This window comes from Haliotis rufescens, unplaced genomic scaffold (genome assembly GCF_023055435.1).
Source record: "Haliotis rufescens isolate VD_foot unplaced genomic scaffold, xgHalRufe1.0.p SCAF_9, whole genome shotgun sequence".
NCBI classification, from domain to species: Eukaryota; Metazoa; Mollusca; class Gastropoda; order Lepetellida; family Haliotidae; genus Haliotis; species Haliotis rufescens.
Window position 1 is genome coordinate 27,010,193 of NW_025964383.1, and position 24,136 is coordinate 27,034,328.

Genomic DNA, 24,136 nt, shown 5'->3' on the forward strand with positions numbered 1-24,136 from the left:
TACCCCCCTTACGGACCAGCAAGTCAAACACTTCTCTATGTCCCTCAGCTGCTTTTAGCAATGGGGTCCGTCCTCAGTATCCTTCACTGTTGACGTCCACGATGCCCTGTGATAGGATATACTCCACTGTCGCAATATCTCCTCCGTCACAGGCCAGGTGGAGAATATTGTTATTGTTAGTGTCAGCTAGTGACAAATCACATCTTTTACTCACAAGAAGGTCAGCCACATCCACATGTCCTTTATATGCTGCCTCCATCACTGGTGTCCTATTGTACTTTCCCTCTCTACCGTTTATGTCTACCTTTCCTTCGGACAAAATGTTCTTCACCTGGCACATGTCCCCCTCCATGCAGGCATCATGAAATACCTTGTCCACTTGCTTTACATTCTTGGTAGGTTTCTTTAGTGGACATCTCTCAGGATAATACTGCTTCCCACCTATAGATATGTTAGCTCTTATTAGCAATAGCATACCAAGGTAAGATAACATGTTAACATTACACGTTTTGTTTGTATGATTACCAACAACTCAGTTCATATCCTTAGGCGTGAGGTGCGTGAGTGAGTTAAAATTTAACGTCACATCAGCAATATTTCAGGCATATCGTCCTCGTTCTTTGGACATGCTGGGTGTTCCCAGCTATATGAGGGTTTCCTGAATGTAATCGAATCTGGACCAGACAATTCTTGCGATGTATATTTTGAAATTCGCCATTATCTCTAAAAGAGGGTAGCTGCTCTGTCACCCTTGTAATATGCCAGTTCACATTCATCACATTCAACGAGGTAAAGAAAAAAACAATTATACTGATTACCTTTTATGCAAACATCCTTTCCGGATCGAGTCCTCAAACATTCTGAACCTTGATCGCAAGACGTAGATACACAGACCTCAGTCAAGACCTGCAAACAGAAGTAGCTGAGATATGTTTTATCTTGCTTTTGTATACTTGAGTCCAAAACATCAGGCAGAAACCCTTCTCCATGCCTTTGTGAATGTAAGGTCATTGCCTATTCCTGATGCCATTAACACTGAGGAGGAGCATGTTTTAGGAGCTACATCAGCACTTGCCTTTTATTTCGAAAGGTTTTTAGTGTCTACATTTGGTGAATTGATATTGTTGCGAATATCAATTTTCCAAGATACATTGAGCCATTTGGGAGACAAATTATCATAACAGTAAAGTGAAGAAAACACATGCTCCATAATCAGTATCCAACACAAATCAATTTGAGGGCGTTGGCTAAAGATATCGGTGCAGCGTGAGAAACGTTTTCATTTGTTGAAAGCGTCTATGTACTATATAATCTATCTTGTTATGCTTAACAACTATGCAACAATTTACCTTTAACTGATCTGATATGTTTAATTGAATGAAATATGTTTCGTTTTTATTGGAATCATTTACAATTAATCAGAATGCTTCAAGACAGTCCTCATTGAACAAAAATGACCACATCTTCTCAGACCCTAAAGTGAGCATACTCAACTCAAGGTGAGGTGAAATGGGGTTTAACGTCGCGTCCAAGATTATTGCACTTATATAGCGACGTGCATGCACGTGTGTGTGTGTGTGTGTGGCTGCTTCTACTAGTCCGGACTGATTCCGATTTATAGTGCTAGCACACTGAGATACCATGCCGCAGTTTAACATGAATACCCCATCCAGACACAGTATACTGACTCCGAGCCGACCAGTCCTTGTTTTAGCCCCTTAATGCCGAGCGCCAGACAGGGTAAGTACAAGTACCATCTTTAAACGTCTTTTGGTATGACGCGGCTGGGGATCGATCCCCGGACCTTCCGCTCTCCGGGCGGACGCTCAACCATTAGACCACGGAGGCGGTCGACGCAACTCAAATATCAGTCATAAGAAAACCTAAAGGTGTGCCTATTTCTATTAATCCAACAAAAACACAACAACAGTGCATAATTGTTAAGTGTGTGAAACGACGTTGGATTCTGACATTGGGAATAATTACAATCACAAGTGATGTTTGTAACTAGCTATGTATGGCTAACATGACGCTTGGGTACCATAAAACACCCGCTAGCCTTGGAGATTAGAGATTGCATCTTCTAAGTTGTGTAAACAGTAATCCAATGGATGAGCAGAACGAAAAGTCCTGCTTTGCAAATAAAAGACCAGAGGTGGAAACGGGAAGGCTGGGCACTTGCCCAATTGTTCAAACGGCAGAGCATGTATAACAACGGGAGCTGTTTAACCACAATAGCCGTGTTGTTTCGTTTCTGTTATGATTTAGCCATGATTTATTATCCCCTGTTTTCCACTCAAAATCTGCCACTCATGATCTTGATGATTATGTCATAAATTATTGTCCCCGGGAACCCGAGAGTACTTTTGTGAGGAGCAATACTACTCATTTCCCTGATACTCCTATGGCCTTACTCCTATGGCCTTACTCCTATGGCCTTATGATTTGAGTGTAAACAAAGCTGATGATTTAGTCCATATCTTCAGGCCTTGCATGTGTCTGCATGTGTCAAAGTTTTGTAATCCTTGCGATTCATGTCAGGTGAGAAGAAAATCTGATCAGAAAATTCCTCTTGCCCCTTTGAAGCACCAGAAGGTTCTGCCATTGGAAGTTACAGCAGTCAGGTGGAATGATAAACGTCAAGAGCAGGTTTCCAAAGTCACCTAAACACAGCAGTACCATCTTGTAATAGTCACAGAGGAGCACATGACTGCTTTACACGACTACCATCATCAGAAACAGCCTCTATGGTGAGGATGAATACAAGCAAGGCTACAATGCCGACTATGGAAGATGGAAGTCTCCTTAAGTAATTTTGATCATGTTGAACTGTTTAATTGTTTTTTTTGGTGTTTTTTTCAGAAACCAATGTTGAAGGGAATTATTTCTGTTTTCCAATTCGCTTCATTTCAACTCTCTCTCTCTCCTCCCTTTCTTTCTCTCACTGAAATTGGTTCTCTCTCTCTCTCTCTCTCTCTCTGAAATTCTAATTCTTTCAGTCTTATTCTTCTCTCCTCTTTCTCTGTCAGATTTTCTCTCTCCTACTTTTCTTTTTGAACTTCTAAATCTTTTAGTTTTAGGTTTCTCTGAAATATTCAATTTCCAGCTTCTACAAGCAACTGTTTATAAGCGAGCGATAGTAAGAACTGATTTCTGAAAATATTGTAATCACATGGACTTTTTAAAATATATTTTATATGTTTGCATTTATCCTCATTCAGTAATATTCAGTAATAACGCCGAGATAAATGAACACATCTTCATTAATTTACTTACGTTTGGCTGATTCTTAAGAAGAAAAATAGACCATGGTTTCTCCGTAGTTTTTTTTTATTCACCAGTTGGAAGACGGCAGGTTAAAGTTTCAAAATTGTATTCAAAACTCAAACAACCACCTTTTTCAACACATTTTACTTGACACATTTTGATGCCAATGTTCCTGATAGTGATATCTCTGTCTTCCAAATGGCCGCGTTGTTTAGTGATGCACGTGGAAAGTACAATCATGAGGTAAAATGAGCAGGTTTCCAAAGAAACCCAAACACAGCAGTATCATCTTAGCACAGGACTGCGTTACACAACTACCAGAAACTGGTCATCAGAAACTGCCTCTAATGTAAGGATCTATACAGTCAAACACACTTATGATCCCGTTGCGGTAGTTATGGTAACGTCATGTGACATCTCACGTGTTCTGGTGAGAGATCATATGACGCCTGAAGTACGGAAATGGCAAAATGTGAGTGAGTGAGTGTGTTGGGTTTAAGGCCTCTTTTAACAGTAGGCAAAATGTAGGATCAAAGACACTTAGAGTCTTATCAAATAACATTTAATGGACAGAAGCAGTCCAACTTCCACAAGGAGAAACACATGTTGTGTTAGCTGTTAGCTAAGCACTCACATAATGATATATATAAACTAAAGGGCAGGAAAAGTGTGAATTACAATTTAAAACTTAAATTGGAACAATATTTGTAATAAAATATTCAGTACAACACAGGATGTCAAACTGCGATGGTTTCAATACACAGTTACCCACAGAACTCTCACCACTAAAACTTTTCTGTATATACTCAATTATGTTCAAAGTGATTTGTGCTCCTTCTGTCACAATGAAAAAGAAATAATTATAATATGAAAGTTTGTGCAGAATTGATACTTTTTTGGAGTTAAAGAGAACATAATTGTTTGATTTCTTTTACTAATTGCAAAATTCTATATTTATAGATGCAAATTCCAAAATACAAAACCTTATTTTCATGTTTGTAAAAGGGAAGCTTTTTCACGATACAAAATTGAAAAAGATATTGCTTTCAAGACAGGTAATCAACAGAAATTCTATGGTGCTTTTATTTTTCGCAAATGAAGAGCAGCTTTCAATTTGATTTTAATTTTGTACTTAAGACTTTTTGACACTTTGTACTTTCCTACACTCCTATGATCATATACACTTTAATAGTTTATGTATACTTGATAAATGCAGTATGTTTGTATTACTAGAGTGAATGTGTGAGTGAAAAGTATGTTATCTTTTGTAAATAACAAAAACTAAGAAGTACTGATGTGCTATATGTCATGGGCTTTCTGCTACCCTGGGTGGAAACACATTTTATATAAAATGTACTTCTTTTGAATAAATGAAAATACATACATATAGATATAACTGATCATCTGACCCTGAACAAAGGATCTCAATTTTGAATACATAATTACATCGTCTGAGTTTACTGTACCACTCGTTTTGTTTGTTTGTTTGTTTGTTGTTTAACGCAGCACTCAGCAATATTCAAGCTATATGACGCCGGTCTGTAAATAATCGAGTCTGGACCGAACAATCCAAGGATTATCATCATGAGTATCGATCTTCGCAATTGGAATACAATGACATGCATCAACCAAATCACCCGATCCCATTAGTCGCCTCCTACGACAAGCATAGTCGCCTTTTACGACAAGAATGCGTTGCTGAAGACCTATCGACCTCCTGTGTAGAATGAGAGGTGGAAAAGTTCAAGTAACAAAACCATTACCATACTAATAAGAAATCATTTGCACGATTCTTATTATATGATTAGCATGTGTTCATGAATCCCTTTCAAATAGTGTTTTGTAACATGGCAGCGTGGTATATTATTGGACAACGTTGTAACTGAATTTTACATTGTATCTGCTGAGATTCAGTAGAAGTTCATGGTTGTGTGTCTTGACAATATTTAGTTGTCAGGAATGTAACCAGTGGTAAAGAAGTTACCATATTAAAGTGCTAGTGAGATGTGGAAACTTCCGGGACTGCATGGACTGATATGGTGTGTAGTGGAATCTACCTCATGGGACCCGAAAAGATTCCGGGTTAGAATAGGTCTTCAGCAACCCATACTTGCCGTAAAAGGCGACTATGCTTGTCGTAAAAGGCGACTAACGGGATCGGGTGGTCAGGTTCGCTGACTTGGTTGATACATGTCATCGATCCCAAATGCGTGGATCGATGCTCATGATATTAATCACTGGACTGTCTGGTCCAGACTCGATTATTTACAGACCGCCGTCATAAAGCTGGACTATTGCTGAGTGCGGCGTTAAACAACCAACCAACCAACCAACCAACTAACCTCAGCATGGACTGATGCAGCATTATGTTAGACTATATAAGGAGACGAGTGCGTGCCTCTCTCATCTCATATTTCATCTCACATTACATCACGACCACATTTTGTACCTAGGCATATCTCGTAAGCTTGGCCACTGTTGCTGCTAGGTGAATATTATCACTGCCATCTTATATTTATGTAGCCATTGTACTTGTACTGCCATTGACTTATGCACTGCCATTCTCTTGTATACTGACATTGTAAATACTTTGCATTTATTTATATTCATTTGTAAACCTGGTTCATTTTATAATACAATTGTTAATTGCATAGCATTTCTTTGTTTTTTGTTGGTTTCACAATGATTTCCCTTGCGTACAGATGTCTGGGTCAACTTATTGTTTCCATTTGGGAATCGACACATAACAGATAATACCAGGTGTTCGCTAAAAGGTGAGCGTGTCTCGTCTCACCGGTGGCTCTCTGACAAATACATGGCAAAGCAAGTCATCTGCTAAGCTGAACAACTACTTGCAGATATATAAGTAAAACATACTCAGGATATAGTCGGAGTCATGCAGTCGACTCTGTTTTAGCAAATTTTTGTAATAATTATGGAAAGTGTTTTGTTACTTTTATTGGTGATGCCGTCATCGTATATTCATCCAATAAACAAAATTTCGCAATTAGACAAGTCGCGAAGGCGCCGTAGCTGTGCAGATTTCTGTCCCATAAACGCACCATGTTCCTTTCTTTGTTTGTCTGTTGTTTACGCCGCACTCGGCAATATTCCAGCTATGTGACGGCGGTCTGTAAATAATCGAATCTGGACCAGTCAATTCAGTGATTGACATCATGAACATCGATCCACGCAATTAGGATCGATGACATGCATCAACCAAGTCAGCGAGCCTGACCACCCGATCCCGTTAGTCGCCTCTTACGACAAGCATAGTCGCCTTTTACGGCAAGCATTGGTTGCTGAAGACCTGTTCTACCCCGGATCTTCACTGGTCCCATGTTCCTTTGATTGTTGGTTCGAAACCCATATTCACTCTGCATAATGATCACTTACAGCAATATCCCGTGCCTGTGAGTATCGTCTAAGACCTGAATCACTTTGGGCTTTTCCATCAAGCAGACATGCAGCGCCGTACCTGGAGTATCGATTGATGGTTTTCATTCTCGCCAAACTTAAAAGGACATTATATGGTAAGGTCCTTTTTGGTCCATGAGATATACATTCAGTTGAATTGAGGAAAACTTTTGCAAATCTTTATGAACACGCTCTGAGACCAAAGCTGAGTTTTTAGAAGATGTACAATTTTAGCTCACTCACACAAACATCATAAACATATGCTAAAACATTCCTCTAGGGTCACAGACTTACTCCTTATTAAATTTTCACCTGAAGAAGAGAACCCATTGTCATTTTAAGTACAATGTACACATGTATACAATGTGTCCAAAATCTACAAGTTAAAGAAAAAGGGTTAGCTGTCAGCCATTTGAACATGTCTCAAGATTTCCGCAACTTTAACATTTCTCGCTGACGAAATTTGGCCCCACATCCTATCTTGCCTTTCGTGGTCTTCAAATATTTAAACCAATGAAAGATTAAACGAGTTTTCAGGGAAACCAAACTTGTCAATGTTTCCAGTCCACTACGCCTTATCGTCAGTGAACAAACTTCAATATGCCATTAGTGTAAAGCTGCTCAGTTGCGACATATAATGAGAAACAGGTATCACACACATGATGTATTCAACAGAAATCTTGAAGAAACACCGTGGTTCTCATAACACTGAGGACACAGGTAGGTTACAAGGTTAATGTCAGAGGCCACCAAGTATTTGTACTAAAAGTGACATTAGAATAATCAGAGTTCTTTCCAGGGATGAGATGGGTGTGACCTGGGTATTATTAGGATACCAAAGGATAACCTTGGTAGTCTGTAATATCAACACTTATTACACTGACAGAGGACCAGGCAATGAGCCTAGACAAGGGAGCGGGAGACACCACGATGGTAAAGGTGACCATCCTAAATCAGAAAGATGATGGCTGCTTCCCGTTTTGGCTAAACACCTTTTCGAAACTATGTAATGTTATTTGCTCTCTGGTGAAATTCCTGAAAACTACCTTTGACTATTTGTAATCAGAATAGTCATATGTGACAAACAAAGAATGTATTCGAAACGGTTTCGTGGTAATGTGCAGAAATAAACATTGAGGGACATAAAAATACTTTAGCACGAGGCGTGGCGAGTCGGTCACACGGTTGAATGCGTGTTATCATACCACATGGGACGTTGTTCATAATATCCGTCACTGGTTTGTTCAGACTCGATTTGCGGTGGAGAACAAAAAACAACAACAAACAAACAAACAAACAAACAAACAAACAAACAAACACAAACTTCAGGTATTGGGTGCTCCTACCGAAAGTCAAACATTATCCAATAATAATGTATACTATATACTGTATACAATCTACACAGAGATTACTCATAAATGACATCCGTATCTTCCCGCTAAAAAGGTAGTCTAGGCGAGATCTACATTATCTTGACGCAGATTGATATCTCAACTTTTCGTCCAAAGTTGACCTCAAGTGATATCATTAAGGACAGAAGTAAAATGTAGAAAGCAACCAAACTCATTTACTGTCGTTATCAATGTAAATAAATCATTTATAACTAAATTGAAACATGTTGAATAGTCTGATCTTAAAAACTAAAAAAAGAACAATGTATTATGACGAATGGCGAGAGATCTACATTAATGTTTGAGGAAATAAAGAAGAATATTTGAAATTGGAATGTTTTTATTTTTAATTTATGAGACCTACTAACTTCAGTCTTTGAGCCAAAATATGCTTACAGCCGGATGACACACACGTATACTTAATTCTTCCGAGTACATTGGCTTTAGTTTTCAATAGATTTCTTCAGAGAGTCATCTTCCAATTACCGAATGAATACTTTATCACTCGCTAAATTGACATTCTCAACCGGATATTGGACAGCGTGGGAAAGATACTCTCCACGTCTTGTACATAGTCTGAACACACTGGTCGGTTTGGCACTGTTATCCTATTAATCTATCTACTATCAAAATCACATGTGATTTTCCGGACCGTCTTTCCATAAAGACACGACCTTTTGCCTTCTCACAAAACATGCCTGTATAGGTCTGTCTTGTTATCTAAAAACTAAATAAATGACATTGATTATTCTTGTTGATAACAGAAAAGCAACTTCCAGCGCATGGCTTCATTAGAGACAAGTTCAAATAGGAAAACGTCATGGTGATTGTCCATTTACCTAAATAGACACCCGTTGGTGTTTTCGTATCATAGCCGTTGTTAATTATTTGAGCTTAATGACGGAGGAGGATCCTGATCATTGGCTTCTTGAAACACTCAGTGGCGGTCGCGCCTCGCCAGAGGACAGCCATCAACACTCAGACGTCAGCAATATACAGCCAACAGTCAGTCGTCAGTTCTCAAACCTTCAACAAGGAACAGTCAGTAGTTGGATGTGAGCAGGCAGTCATCAGTAGTAGGTCGTTAGTCGTCAGTCGTCAGTGGTCAGCAGTCGACACTCAGACGTCAGCAATATACAGCCAACAGTAGAGTCGTCAGTTCTCAAACCTCCAAGGAACAGTCAGTAGTTGGATGTGAGCAGGCAGTCATCAGTAATAGTTCGTTAGTCGTGAGTAGTTAGCAGTCGACACTCAGACGTCAGCAATATACAGCCAACAGTAGAGTCGTCAGTTCTCAAACCTCCAAGGAACAGTCAGTAGTTGGATGTGAGCAGGCAGTCATCAGTAATAGTTCGTTAGTCGTCAGTGGTCAGCAGTCGACACTCAGACGTCAGCAATATACAGCCAACAGTAGAGTCGTCAGTTCTCAAACCTCCAAGGAACAGTCAGTAGTTGGATGTGAGCAGGCAGTCATCAGAAGTAAGTCATTAATCGTCAGTGGTCAGCAGTCGACACTCAGACGTCAGCAATATACAGCCAACAGTAGAGTCGTCAGTTCTCAAACCTCCAAGGAACAGTCAGTAGTTGGATGTGAGCAGGCAGTCATCAGAAGTAAGTCATTAATCGTCAGTGGTCAGCAGTCGACACTCAGACGTCAGCAATATACAGCCAACAGTAGAGTCGTCAGTTCTCAAACCTCCAAGGAACAGTCAGTAGTTGGATGTGAGCAGGCAGTCATCAGTAGTAGGTCGTTAGTCGTCAGTGGTCAGCAGTCGACACTCAGACGTCAGCAATATACAGCCAACAGTAGAGTCGTCAGTTCTCAAACCTCCAAGGAACAGTCAGTAGTTGGATGTGAGCAGGCAGTCATCAGTAGTAGTTCGTTAGTCGTGAGTAGTTAGCAGTCGACACTCAGACGTCAGCAGTATACAGCCAACAGTCTGCCGTCAGTTCTCAAACCTCCAAGGAACAGTCAGAAGTTGAATGTGAGCAGGCAGTCATCAGTAGTAGTTCGTTAGTCGTGAGTAGTCAGCAGTCGACACTCAGACGTCAGCAGTTTACAGCCAACAGTCTGCCGTCAGTTCTCAAACCTCCAAGGAACAGTCAGTTGTTGGATGTGAGCAGGCAGTCATCAGTAATAGTTCGTTAGTCGTGAGTAGTCAGCAGTCGACACTCAGACGTCAGCAGTATACAGCCAACAGTCTGCCGTCAGTTCTCAAACCTCCAAGGAACAGTCAGAAGTTGAATGTGAGCAGGCAGTCATCAGTAGTAGTTCGTTAGTCGTGAGTAGTTAGCAGTCGACACTCAGACGTAGGCAGTATACAGCCAACAGTAGAGCCTTCAGTTCTCAAACCTCCAAGGAACAGTCAGTTGTTGGATGTGAGCAGGCAGTCATCAGTAGTAGGTCGTTAATCGTCACTGGTCAGCAGTCGACACTCAGACGTCAGCAGTATACAGCCAACAGTCAGCCTTCAGTTCTCAAACCTCCAAGGAACAGTCAGTAGTTGGATGTGAGACGACAGTCATCAGAAGTAGGTCGTTAATCGTCAGTCGTCAGTCGTCAGCACTCGACAGGCAGTTGTGTTCAGTGCAGTAAGAAGTCAGTAAGCAGTGTTGTCATATCTTAAGCAATGGATGTGACTCAAATGGTAACAACTTCAACCGATCTTGATCAGAATTGGACACAAATTGCGAACACTTCAAATGGTACATCCGTGATATCAACCAACCAGTCTTTTACATACTTATTAATGATAAAAGCAAGCATGATACCCGTAATTCTGGTGAGTAACATACTCATAATTGGCGCCGTCATTTTCTCAGCACCTTTAAGAAAAAAACCCAGCTACATCCTCGTCTCAAGCCTCTCCACCGCTGACTTCGCCTTCGGTGCTGTCGTCCTTCCTTATGATCTTTTGTATGACTTAGAACCTGGATTAAATAGCTTGGAATCTGGATGTGTGATAAAGCTATGTATGTGGGTTTGTGGACTAGGACTGTCGATCACCCATCTCTTTGCTATTGCTCTTGAACGTCTTTTAGCTACTCAGTATCCATTTATCTACATGACATCGTACACAAAGTCGAGGAGTGTTAAAGTTGCTGCTTGTGTTTGGACAATCTGTGTCGGCTTCGGGTCAGGTGCTTTTTTTCTTCAGAGGGAATGGAATGCGGAATATCATTGTTACCTGCGAGCCATGTTGTCACATGCCTATGGCCGTGTACTCACCATCTATCAAGTCACCTTAACTTTGTCAACCTTCTTTATTTATATCCGTGTGTTCTGCGTGATCCGAAAAAACAGAAAAATGAGGGAAGAAATGACAAGTGCAAGTGTGGTGGCTGAACGTAGACGATCCATTGCATCTTTCCTGGTGTTTCTCTTGTTTGTTGCCTTCTGGGCACCGGCATCAATAAATGGAATGGTGTCACGTATCCTAGGTGTTACAGACGCGTCCCTCGCGAAACCTCTCGCCCTCCTAGCAACGGCAAACTCTTTCGTCAACTTTATCGTGTACGGGCTGATGAATAGAGAAATACGGATGGTGTGGAGGAAGATGCTCCCATGTGGACAAGCACCTTCTGAAACACGAGGCATCCAAGCACGGGTTGAAGCTTCACCACAATGCCGCATCCCCTCAGAAACTGGCGTTCCTACTGTGTTTAGTAGCAGTACATCCGTCGGGAAGACTGAAAGTACTACATCCACGTCGGTTTCCATGGTGAATCTCGGAGAGACAGGTACAGTCAAATGACTACTAACTTGAGGCTGAAGCATGTGTAAGTTTGACCAAACTACCTTTTACAGCGCACCTGTAACCTGTATACATGCAATGCACGATAAAGAGTCCTTAACTCCACACAGTCCTTGTGTAAGGCGTTTGGCAGTGGCATATGTACATGTCTAAAAAATGGTTTTTATTTCAATAATGGATGGATTGTTTAGTCAAAGTGTATAAAATTACAGTGCATGTTCCCTTGAAGTATTCTTTTGTTATAGGCTTTTTCTGTCGCTACCCAAGCGCATTTTGTTTAGTTTAGTACATAACACCGCCTTTTGACATAAGCAAGTAAAGTTTTGAATTCCAATGCAAGTTTTTTTATACCGAATAGTTAACACAAGCAATGATCTCTTAAAGATGAAATTAGTTGATAACGACACACGTACATTTTCACAATCTAATAAAGAAAATGTAATATTTAATAACAATGTATTCCTGTCTATCTTTAGAGGTTCAGGACAATTTGTCAAAATTGAAAGTAAATGTCATCTGTCAAGTTTACTGAGAAACAATATTTGAAATGTTGGACTTCCTCACTGATAACATCTATGTGAAATTTGGGCGTTAGACATTTAGGCAAGACAAACGCATTCCCATGGGCGCCAATTGTGCTCCCCTTTTCGTAAGCTGTTTCTTTATGCATATGAATCAGAATTTCTGCTCGGTTTGGCAAAGTCAAAACAAGGCATTTGGCCAAGTAGTTTAACTCAAGCTTCAGATAGATCAATGATCTGATATCTTCAATAACAGTCAAAATGCCAATTCCCTTCCACTGAATTTACCCACCTAATCTAGCATTAAAGGAGACCACTGAGACAGTCTAATCTTTTTCATATCTAGATCTACAGTGCGTGAATACGGATGAAGGGTGACGAAAATTTCGACACAAGAGAGTACAGTCAAGTCTTTTTAATCCGACATCATTGGTTGCACATGATTGTGTCGGGTTAACGAGTATGTCGGATTAACGAAATTAAGTGATTTGTGATCGAATATCGGACGTCTTCACGATAGATAATAACCGTGTGTACCTTGTAATAGAATCATTAAAAACGAAACATTTATATTGTTATGTTATGTTCCTGTCGCATTGCATGCCAACATAACTGTCAAGCGATCTTAGGCCTGCTTTTTGCCAGAAACGGGGACAGTACTGAGTGTTGAATTTGGTTCGATTTTGTAGAGTGAGTGAGTGGGTGAGTTGGGTTTAACGCCGCTTTTAACAGTATTCCAGTTATATCGCGCCGTGTCAGCTTAATGTGGGAGGAAAGCCCGAGGTGATGCAGGTCTCAGACGTTTACCACTTCGGTGAAACCCACGAGCACGGGTATGGTGCTGACAAACCTAGAAACATAATCGGGGCGAACCGGGATTCGAACCCACAATCATAGGTTTCTGGCGTGCCCAAGGGACGCAACTCTGCACAGCGAATCGCGGCGCCTTAGACGACTGGGCCACCCGTGCCCCCCGATTTTGTAGAACAAACCCGTTTCGTCACAGTTAAAAATATCACACAGATGGTATTCACGCATCACTTCTTGCAAGGATTCTCGACCTTCTTTCACAAGTTCTAGTGAAACGGATGCTGATTCACTATGGACTTTATGCATCTTAATGTATTAATAAATTAATGTATGTATTTATTCATTTATTTATTTATCTGTAATGTTGTTATAAAAATTTTGTATTATATTCGTTCGTTCGTTCGTTTTCTTTATCTACTTTATATTTTGTTAATTGCAAAACTCTGCTGTTTCATTGTATTCATCATCATTAAAATACATTGAAATGTAATTCGTCAATATAAATGAGAATAAAAAGTTTGTAAAAAACAAACATAAGCACGTCTCTTCGCACAAGGTGACAGCCACTTACACGTCACATCAGGCGTGCTTCCGTGCGACCTTTGCTGGCTACAAAAGACATCAGATCAGGTTTCACGTATCACACCTGGATGGAGACGTTTCAGGAATTAGTTCCGATTTGCTGTCTTAATAACAGAAGACCCTGTTTGTTGGGACTAACTAAGACAGTGATAAAGTATTTCAATAACAGGTGTTAGCAGCATTCGATCGATGAACAGCATTACTGTGAACAGATATGGGGATTGCTATGCGTCTTTAGGAAGAGAGACCAGGGCCCCGTTCAACAAAGCGATCGTAGAGCTGCGACTGTCATAAGCGTATGATAAAGAATGGGAGTTACGATCATCTTAGCGCTACGATCGCTTTGTGGAACGGGGCCCACGGCTCCAGGGGGGCACAGGTGGCCCAGTCGTCTGAGGTGCCGCGATTCGCTGTGCAGAGTTGCGTCCCTTGGGTACGTCAGAAACCTATGATTGTGGGTTCGAATCCCGGTTCACCACGATTATGTTTCTAGGTTTGTCAGCACCGTACCCGTGCTCGTGGGTTTCACCGAAGTGGTAAACGTCTGAGACCTGCATCACTTTGGGCTTTCCTCCTACATTAAACTGACACGGCGCGATATAACTGGAATACTGTTAAAAGCGGCATTAAACCTAACTCACTCACTCACTCACCCAGGGCCCCAGATAATGTTTGAGCATCACTTATTTACATGTTGTCATTTACATTGGGTATGAATAGTTCTTCAATATATGTTTACTATCTTATGTACAACCTGTATGATTTTGAAAACCGACGAGAGGACCTTTTAAATATTAATTCAGATTTACATCTATGCTGTTTCAGGTAACTTCTAATTAGCATGTGTTCGTGTGCTGCCGAAGTGGCTAAATGTCGTTTCACGCCATAACAGTGACACCTGTCCAATAGGTTGCAATAAAAGTTGTACACTATTCACTGCAGTAGTTTATTTGTTTGTTTGTTTTTAACACCGCACTCAGCAATATTTCAGCAATATGACAGCGGTCTGTAAATAATCGAGTCTGGACCAGACAACCCAGTGAGTAATATCATGAGCATCGATCCACGCAATTGGGATACGATGACATGCATCAACCAAGTCAGCGAGCCTGACCACCCGATCCCGTCACTATAGTCATTCGAGGGGGTTGTATTGAATGACACCGACTGACGTCAGTTTGTATAATGTCAGGCTAAACAAATAGGTTTTCAACGCCGCACTCGAGTAAGTGACGGTCTTCGCTTTGAGTGAGTGAGTTTAACGCCACATAGAACAGTTTAACAGTTCTTTCACGGCGTGTCAACTTAATGTGGGAGGAAAGCCTGAAGTGATGCAGGTCTTGGACGCTTACCATTTCTGTGAAACCCACGAGCACAAACATATTCGTGGCAAACCGGGATTCGAACCCACAATCATACGTTTCTGGTGTGCCCGAGGGACGCGGCTAGGCACTGCGAATTGTAGCGTCTTTTGATAATAACTATTCCAGTATTTCACGACGATTTGGGTTAAGTGAGTGGATGTATGTACTACGTGAGCTTCGGTGAAACCCATGAGCTGAATATTGTGCAGATACGCATGGCAATCTGGTCGAATCTGGGATTCGAACCCACAGTCATACGTTTCTGAGAAACAACTATGCGCAATAAAAAGTGGCGCCTTTAAAAAGAACAGCTGGGGTGTCCGTGTCGGTATCAATCAAAACGACAAACACCTTTCCATTGCCACGAGAAATAGCTGCTAAAAACGAAGTTGATTGTACGATTCCGATTTCATCATGATCATGTGTTTATGCATCACTGTTCACGAAAAGGTGAGCGTATCCTGCCACACCGGTGACACCCGTCACAAACACATGCCCAGGCAAGTCAATTGTTAAGCAGAAACCGGTTTTTAATATCAAATATGTAAAGTAAGGATAAGATATAAGGATTAACAACTTCTATATTACATATCAAGCGGCTTGCTTGATAACGGTGTTAAAACCTACGTCGAAACGCGCTCCTAATTTTAATAAAGACGTTTTTCATCCATATAAATTGACACCTGTATTGAAAGCGGCGTTCTGTGGACATAAAGAAGTGTTTGACTTTCTTGTGGGTAAAGGTTGTGATGTTTCCTCAATAGATGATTAAGGTAACAATATCCTTCATGTGGTCTGTGAAGGAGGAAACATTGAAATCGTAAAGTATGTCCTTTCAAAAGACATCGTGGACATCAACAGTAGAGGAAGATACGGGATGCCACCTGTATTAAAAGCGGCATACTACGGGCATAAAGAAGTGTTTGACTTTCTTGTGGGTAAATGTTGTGATGTTTCCTCAATAGATGATTAAGGTAACAATATCCTTCATGTGGTCTGTGAAGGAGGAAACATTGAAATCGTAAAGTATGTCCTTTCAAAAGACATCGTGGACATCAACAGTAGAGGAAGATACGGGATGCCACCTGTATTAAAAGCGGCATACTACGGGCATAAAGAAGTGTTTGACTTTCTTGTGGGTAAATGTTGTGATGTTTCCTCAATAGATGATTAAGGTAACAATATCCTTCATGTGGTCTGTGAAGGAGGAAACATTGAAATCGTAAAGTATGTCCTTTCAAAAGACATCGTGGACATCAACAGTAGAGGAGGACAGAGGATGACATGTGTAATGAAAGCGGCATACTACGGGCATAAAGAAGTGTTTGACTTTCTTGTGGGTAAATGTTGTGATGTTTCCTCAATAGATGATCAAGGTAACAATATCCTTCATGTGGCCTGTGATTGAGGACACGTTGAAATGGTAAAGCATGTAATATCAGACATCGTGAAGATCAACAGTGGAGGAAGACACGGGATGACACCTGAATTGAAGGCGAGGTAAAATGGGGTTTAACGTCGCGTCCAAGATTATTTCACTTATATAGCGACGTGCAAGCATGCGCGCGTGTGTGTGTGGCTGCTTGTACTAGTCCAGACTGATGCCGATTTTATAGTGCTAGCTCACTGAGATACCATGCCGCAGTTTAACATGAATACCCCACTCAGACTCCGAGCCGACCAGTCCTTATTTTAGCCCCATAATGCCGAGCGTCAGACAGGGTAGCAACAACGTCTTTCAACGTCTTTTGGTATGACGCCCCGGGGATCGAACCTTTCGCTCTCCAGGCAGACGCTCTACCACTTGACTGCGGTAGCGGTCTGATTGGAAAGGATGGGATCTAGGAATCCCTTCGATAACTGGAATAAGGACGGTTTTTCTGTGCCCACTGAGGCAAAATTCAGACTAAAAGCATGGCATTGTTTTAATGACTTCCTTTCACGTAGTGTAAGGAAGGCAAGCGTAAACACATAAAACATTAATAGTTGAGAATAAAATTCAGACTAAAAACATGGCATTGTTTTATTGACTTCCTTTCACGTAGTGTAAGCAAGGCAAGCCTAAGTACATTAAAAAAAGTAACAGTTGAGGCCAAAATTCCGAATAAAAGCATGGCATTGTTTTAATGACTCCCTTCCACGTAATGTAAGCAAGGCAAGCGTAAACACATAAAACATTAATAGTTGAGAATAAAATTCAGACTAAAAACATGGCATTGTTTTATTGACTTCCTTTCACGTAGTGTAAGCAAGGCAAGCCTAAGTACATTAAAAAAAGTAACAGTTGAGGCCAAAATTCCGAATAAAAGCATGGCATTGTTTTAATGACTCCCTTCCACGTAATGTAAGCAAGGCAAGCGTAAACACATAAAACATTAATAGTTGAGAATAAAATTCAGACTAAAAACATGGCATTGTTTTATTGACTTCCTTTCACGTAGTGTAAGCAAGGCAAGCCTAAGTACATTAAAAAAAGTAACAGTTGAGGCCAAAATTCCGAATAAAAGCATGGCATTGTTTTAATGACTCCCTTCCACGTAATGTAAGCAAGGCAAGCGTAAACACATAAAACATTAATAGTTGAGAATAAAATTCAGACTAAAAACATGGCATTGTTTTATTGACTTCCTTTCACGTAGTGTAAGCAAGGCAAGCCTAAGTACATTAAAAAAAGTAACAGTTGAGGCCAAAATTCCGAATAAAAGCATGGCATTGTTTTAATGACTCCCTTCCACGTAATGTAAGCAAGGCAAGCGTAAACACATAAAACATTAATAGTTGAGAATAAAATTCAGACTAAAAACATGGCATTGTTTTATTGACTTCCTTTCACGTAGTGTAAGCAAGGCAAGCCTAAGTACATTAAAAAAAGTAACAGTTGAGGCCAAAATTCCGAAAAAAAGCATGGCATTGTTTTAATGACTTCCTTTCACGTAGTGTAAGCAAAGCAAGCGTAAATACATAAAACAATAACAGTTGAGAACAAAATTTAGACTAATAACATGGCATTGTTTAAAATGACTTCATTTCACGTAAAAACATAAAACAATAACAGTTGAGAAAATACAATTGCGTAAGTAATGAAACTGGAAAATGGAAGAAACAGGCTTACATTATAATCCACAAAAACGTGATAAATTGCAGAATTATGTGTGTGTGGATGTTTACGTCTAGCCATCACCTTTTAAAAGATGAGTTAAAATTACATGTTTCATAACGTCATATTAAATGCCGACGAATGTTGTCGATTTTGTTTGTCGAGTATGCTTCCGCGTCCCATAAATCACATCTCCGGAATATATGTATAATATAATGTATACTTGGATTGTGTTTTCTTTTCATTCTGATATCTATAAAATGAGAAACTTACTGTCTTGAATGAAATTAATATACCGGTATTTGCTGTGCAGTTATGATACAAAACCTATCCCATATCTGCAGGGAGGGTCGAGTAGCCCAGTGGTTAAAGCTTTCGCTCGTCAAGCCGAAAACCCGGGTTCGATTCCCGACATGGGTACAATGTGTGGTGCCCATTTCTGGTGTCCCCCGCCGTGATATTGCTGGAATATTGCTAAAAGTACTCATCACTCCATATCTGCATGTGTATGTTTATTTGAACATTTCCAAATTCATGTGCAGTCGACTTTGTTCGTCGCTTGAAGCTGTATGGAATTTCAGTATTCAATAAATAAAAGCTACAAACCCGTTTCCACAATCATAAGAAATATCTGCTGAGAGCGGTCCATGTTACGATTCCTACTTTATCACAAGCATGTGTTTATGAATCACCAGGAAATAGTGATGATGTCATGTGTTCGCAAATAGTTGAGCGTATCCTGCACACGTCACAAACACATGGGAAGGCACGGTCACCTGAATACTGATCAGGTGTCGTCACTGATTCCTATCAGTACCCATGCTGACTATGCCGAACGTAATATGGAAGGACAGCCACACCCACCACCACTTTGAAAATCACTTATGGACCCTATTGACATGAACATAAATAATATAACATTTATAATAAATATAAAAACAGAAGTACAGGAGCCCCGCCATGTCTGATTGTCGGATTGACTCCGCTCGCATAACGATTCACCACCCAGTCTCAAAACCAACTCGACCGCCTCCGTGGTCTAGTGGTAGAGCGTCCGCCCGGAGAGCGGGAGGTCCGGGATTCGATCCCCGGCCGCGTCATACCAAAAGACGGTTAAAGATGGTAGTTGTTGTTACCCTGTCTGGCGCTCGGCAGTAAGGGGTTAAAGCAAGGACTGGTCGGCTCGGAGTCAGTATACTGTGTCTGAGTGGGATATTCATGTTAAACTGCGGCATGGTATCTCAGTGGGCTAGCACTATAAATCGGCCTCAGTCCGGTCTAGTACAAGCAGCCACACACACACGTGCATGCACGTCGCTATATAAGTGCAATAATCTTGGACGCGACGTTAAACCCAATTTCACCTCACCTCACCTCAAAACCAACTACCATCTCTTCATCAACCCCGACCATTACTCTTACTACTTCTGTACTGCAATGCCGAGGTTTGTTCTATCAACACATTTTGGTTAATGCTGTTGATATGGAGGCGAGGACCAAGCATGCTCCTGAAATGAAGAAACAAAGTTCTGTACATACAGCACATGTCATACAAAACATCCGTTTATTTAACACAAATAACAGATACGCAATTAGCATTCTGACAGGAATAAGGGGCACGGGTGGCCCAGTCGTCTAAGGCGCCGCGATTCGCTGTGCAGAGTTGCGTCCCTTGGGCACGCCAGAAACCTATGATTGTGGGTTCGAATCCCAGTTCGCCCCGATTATGTTTCTAGGTTTGTCAGCACCATACCCGTGCTCGTGGGTTTCACCTAAGTGGTAAACGTCTGAGACCTGCATCACTTCGGGCTTTCCTCCCACATTAAGCTGACACGCCGTGATATAACTGGAATACTGTTAAAAGCGGCCTTAAATCCAGCTCACTCTGACAGGACTAAAATATAAATTATTTTGGGTGTGTTTTTTGTTACATTTTGACGTGAATTGACAGATGCTTTCCATCACTATCAGTAAACCTCGAGACGACAATAGAATAATAGAATGGGCGGGGCTTGTTTTGTGTAATTGCGCTGAATGATATCACTGATTTCGTATTGTTGTTTATATTTTGTGTGTGTGTGTGTGTGTGTGTGTGTGTGTGTGTGTGTGTGTGTGTGTGTTTGTGTGTTTGTGTGTGTGTGTGTGTGTGTGTGTGTTTATAAATAAATAAGCAGTCTGTGAAGTTATTATTTTTGACGTATTTACTTATAAGAATTAACTTCAATATATTTTGGCGTTTATAGAGCTACATGTACACTTAAATCCGTGAATCAGTACAGACAACATTAAGAACATCAACCCATACCTGCAAACACATATGTGTACTCGTATATACCACTGCATTTGTACAAGGTGCCTGGAACAAACGCATTAAACGTTAAGCAGAACATTTTGCAGGTATCAAATGATATTACATTAGTGTATCTCATCTCCAGTATTATCAGAGACTTGGCACACTTCAAGAGTACCAATAATTAGTTGTCAATACCGTTAATTTGTTGTCAATTCCATTAATTTGTTGTCAATGACATTAATTAGTTTTCAGTGACATTAATTAGTTGTCAATGACATTAATTAGAACAAAAGTGTTAATTCAAATTTGTGACAGACAGCAGTAAGAATCGAAATAACCGGACAGATAGAGCTACATGAAAACTGTATCAAATATTGTCATGATCATGATCACATGTTCTATTTTCCCCTACACATGTACCTACTTGCTATAGGAGGTCCTAACAAATGACCAAGCCCGCAGAAGAAACACACGATTCCATATGCAACAGGAACGTGGGGCAAACCAAGCAGATTTATGATGATTGGTCCGATGAGAGAATTGATGCCTTGACTGTATGTCCCATAAAAGTAGCTACGGGCAAGTAGTGAACCGTATGAAGATTGGCCAACAGTAAACAAGAAAGATATTATTCCTGCCAAACCCGATAGTCCCACTTGTAGCACCACGGCATCTATGTTGGAGTCTGAGGCTGCTATTCCTGCAAATACCCGTGAAAACATGCTCCCTGCTCCCATAGCAGTTAGGAGACTTGCAGCCTCCGCTGGAGAGCGTCCTTTGTGTTCCGCGTAGTTGGGCAGATGGAATATCCAGGTAGCTTCACCTACGCTCCAAAACATAATGCTCAAGCAATACATCCAAAACGAATATTGTCTGAAAATGTCAAATCTTTTCATCAACCGACGCCGTTTCTGAATTTGTGCTGCTTTATTTCTGGAATCCATTTCATGTAATTGTGTTGCAACGTATTGTCGTCCTTTAGAAAACTCAGTCGTCTTCATATTTACCAAACAAAATGACCGTTCGTCGGCTTGGGACATCACCGTGGTGTCGTCATTTTCCGATGTTTTCAAGACAACACATTCTTGTGTTTGCAACCCTTTCGCATCTACTAATGGGCATGTTCTAACCAGGTGCACTGGTCTCAATAATGCACCTGCCACACACATATTGAAACCAATGCCGCCCATTATCAATAGTGTTCCGTGAAGTTTATAGTAGTGGAGAAGGTATTGACTGAGTGGACCTCCTACAAACAAGCCAGCTCCACATCCTGCCATACAGATTCCATAAGCAGCAGGCCTTCGTTTCCGGAAGTACTGCCCTGGTATAACTCCGATCACATTGACACCAAGTCCTAAACCCACACCTGAAATTACATTGGTTGGTTGTCGGTTGGTTTGTTGTTTAACGCCGCACTCAGCAATATTCCAGCTTTATGACGGCGGTCTGTAAATAATCGAGTCTGGACAAGACAATCCAGTGATTGACATCATGAGCATCGATCCACGCAATAGGGATACGATGACATGCATCTACAAGTCAGCGAGCCTGACCACCCCATCCCGTTAGTCGCCTCGTACGACAAGCATAGTCGCCTTTTACGGCAAGCGTGGGTTGCTGAAGACCTATTCTCTTTGAGGGTGGTTTATTTATTTACATTGATTTACCAATCAGACTGCAGGAATTACAATATACTCACTGTAATTATGATATATATTCATGTTAAACCATTCCCACCTGCAAGAAGGCCATATGTAAGTAACAGGCCAATGATAGTTTGGCAGAATGAGGCTACAGACATTCCCAGAAGCATCAGCAGACCCCCTGCCATAGCTGTGATCCTTGCACCAACCTTCTGTTGAACGACTCCAGCAATGGGACCTGCATTAATGAGAACATGTTATGTGAGAATAACAAAATGAAATGTGTAGATGATTCGTGCTACAATCTTAACAGAGGTGACTGTCTTGGCCATTATCATGGTCATAATAACATATTGTTTATTCAAATAACTACAATGATATATTACATTCATTTTTACTTTTACACACCCAAAATACATATTTCTATGCTTTGCTCGGCATGCGGTCATGTCTGCCATTTCGGACAGATTTTAATGGTTGTACGCCAGCGGTTCAAATCTTAGGAATTCGCATCCTTTGTGGCTGCACATAGTCAGAATCAATGGACATACTGACCAAGTAAAGTGTATGTTCCGACGAGAGTTGAACCAATTCATGATGTTTTCGTAATATCGCCTTCAACTTCTTCCATTATTGCAATATTTAATGGTTGGACGCCATCGGTTCAAATCCAAGGACTTTGCATCCTTTGTGGCTGTACATAGTCAGAATAAATGGACATACTAACCTAGTAAAGTGAATGTTCCGACGAGAGTTGAACCAATCCATGATGTTTTCGTAATATCGTCTTCAACTTCTTCCATTATTGCAATATTTATTACTCCTGTCGAGCATATGGTGACTCCAATTATGAACTGGATGCTGAAGGTGGCCATCAGTGCCACCCAGGCGTACCCATGGTCAATGTCGCTTGTATAAGCCATATGTACAAAGAAAAATAATACCTTTGGTCAAAGGCACTTGTTTGAACCATCTGTATAAAGAAAAGTAATACCTATGACCAGAGGCACTTGTTTTAGCCGTCTGTATATAGAAACGTAATACCTTTGGTCAAAGGCACTTGTTTTAGCCATCTGTATAATTAAATGTACTTCCTTCAGAGAAAGTCACTTGTATAAGTCATCTGTATATAGAAAAGTAATATCTTTGGTCAAAGGCACTTGTTTTAGCCATCTGTATAATTAAATGAACTTCCTTTGGAGAAAGTCACATGTATAAGCCATCTGTATATAGAAAAGTAATACCTTTGGTCAAAGGCACTTGTTTTAGCCATCTGTATAATTAAATGAACTTCCTTTGGAGAAAGTGACTTGTATAAGCTATCTGTATATAGAAAAGTAATACCTTTGGTCAATGTCGCTTGTTTTAGCCATCTGCATATAGAAAAGTAATACTTTTCGTCATTGTCGCTTGTTTTAGCCATCTGCATATAAAAAGTCACTTTATATAGTCACGAATGTCACTTGTTTTCGCAATCTGAATATAAAAGCTTAATAACGTGACAAAACCCTTTCCATATCCAATAGAAAATAGAGTCGATTTATCATCAGCATGTGTGTATGAATCACTATCCAATAGTTTTGATACCAGGAGTTCACCATATGCGTATGAAGAAGTAATTTAACTATGGTCAAAGTCACTTGTATAAGGCATCTGTATAGAAAAGTAATACCAATAATTAACGTCGCTTGTATAAGGCATCTGTATATAGGAAAGTAATACATTTTGTCAATGTCGCTTGTATAAGCCATCTGCGTATAAAAAAGTAATATCAATGGTCAAAGTCACTTGTATAGCCCATATGCATATCAAAAAGTACCAGGTGATCCTGTGGTCAATACCTATGGTTAATGTTGCTTGTATAAGCCATCTGCGTATAAAAAAGTAATATCAATGGTCAAAGTCACTTGTATAGCCCATATGCATATCAAAAAGTACCAGGTGATCCTATGGTCAATACCTATGGTTAATGTTGCTTGTATAAGCCATCTGC

The 24,136-nt window shown here is 40.5% G+C and overlaps 1 protein-coding gene across 1 annotated transcript; it reads right to left on the reverse strand.

The window, feature by feature from the left end:
* Positions 1-73: 73 nt before the first annotated feature.
* Positions 74-23,066, reverse strand: LOC124130925 (monocarboxylate transporter 2-like). The gene is made up of 6 exons (XM_048390383.1): positions 22,871-23,066; positions 22,699-22,731; positions 22,238-22,381; positions 20,922-21,320; positions 20,510-20,560; positions 74-441 (listed from the first exon to the last, which is right to left on the reverse strand). Exons 1-6 carry the CDS (start codon positions 23,064-23,066, stop codon positions 74-76), a joined length of 1,191 nt encoding a protein of 396 aa, XP_048246340.1.
* Positions 23,067-24,136: the final 1,070 nt, after the last annotated feature.

What these genes read in the sequence shown, in the direction of transcription:
- LOC124130925 (XM_048390383.1), bottom strand. Translation starts at nt 23,066, where the DNA reads ATGGCTTATACAAGCGACATTGACCATGGGTACGCCTGGGTGGCACTG. An exon ending in CGGAACATACACTTTACTTG is followed by an intron (nt 22,382 to 22,698) that starts GTCAGTATGTCC and finishes TCATTAATGCAG; the next exon opens with GTCCCATTGCTGGAGTCGTT. An exon ending in GTTAGGACCTCCTATAGCAA is followed by an intron (nt 20,561 to 20,921) that starts GTAGGTACATGT and finishes CGTTTGTTCCAG; the next exon opens with GCACCTTGTACAAATGCAGT.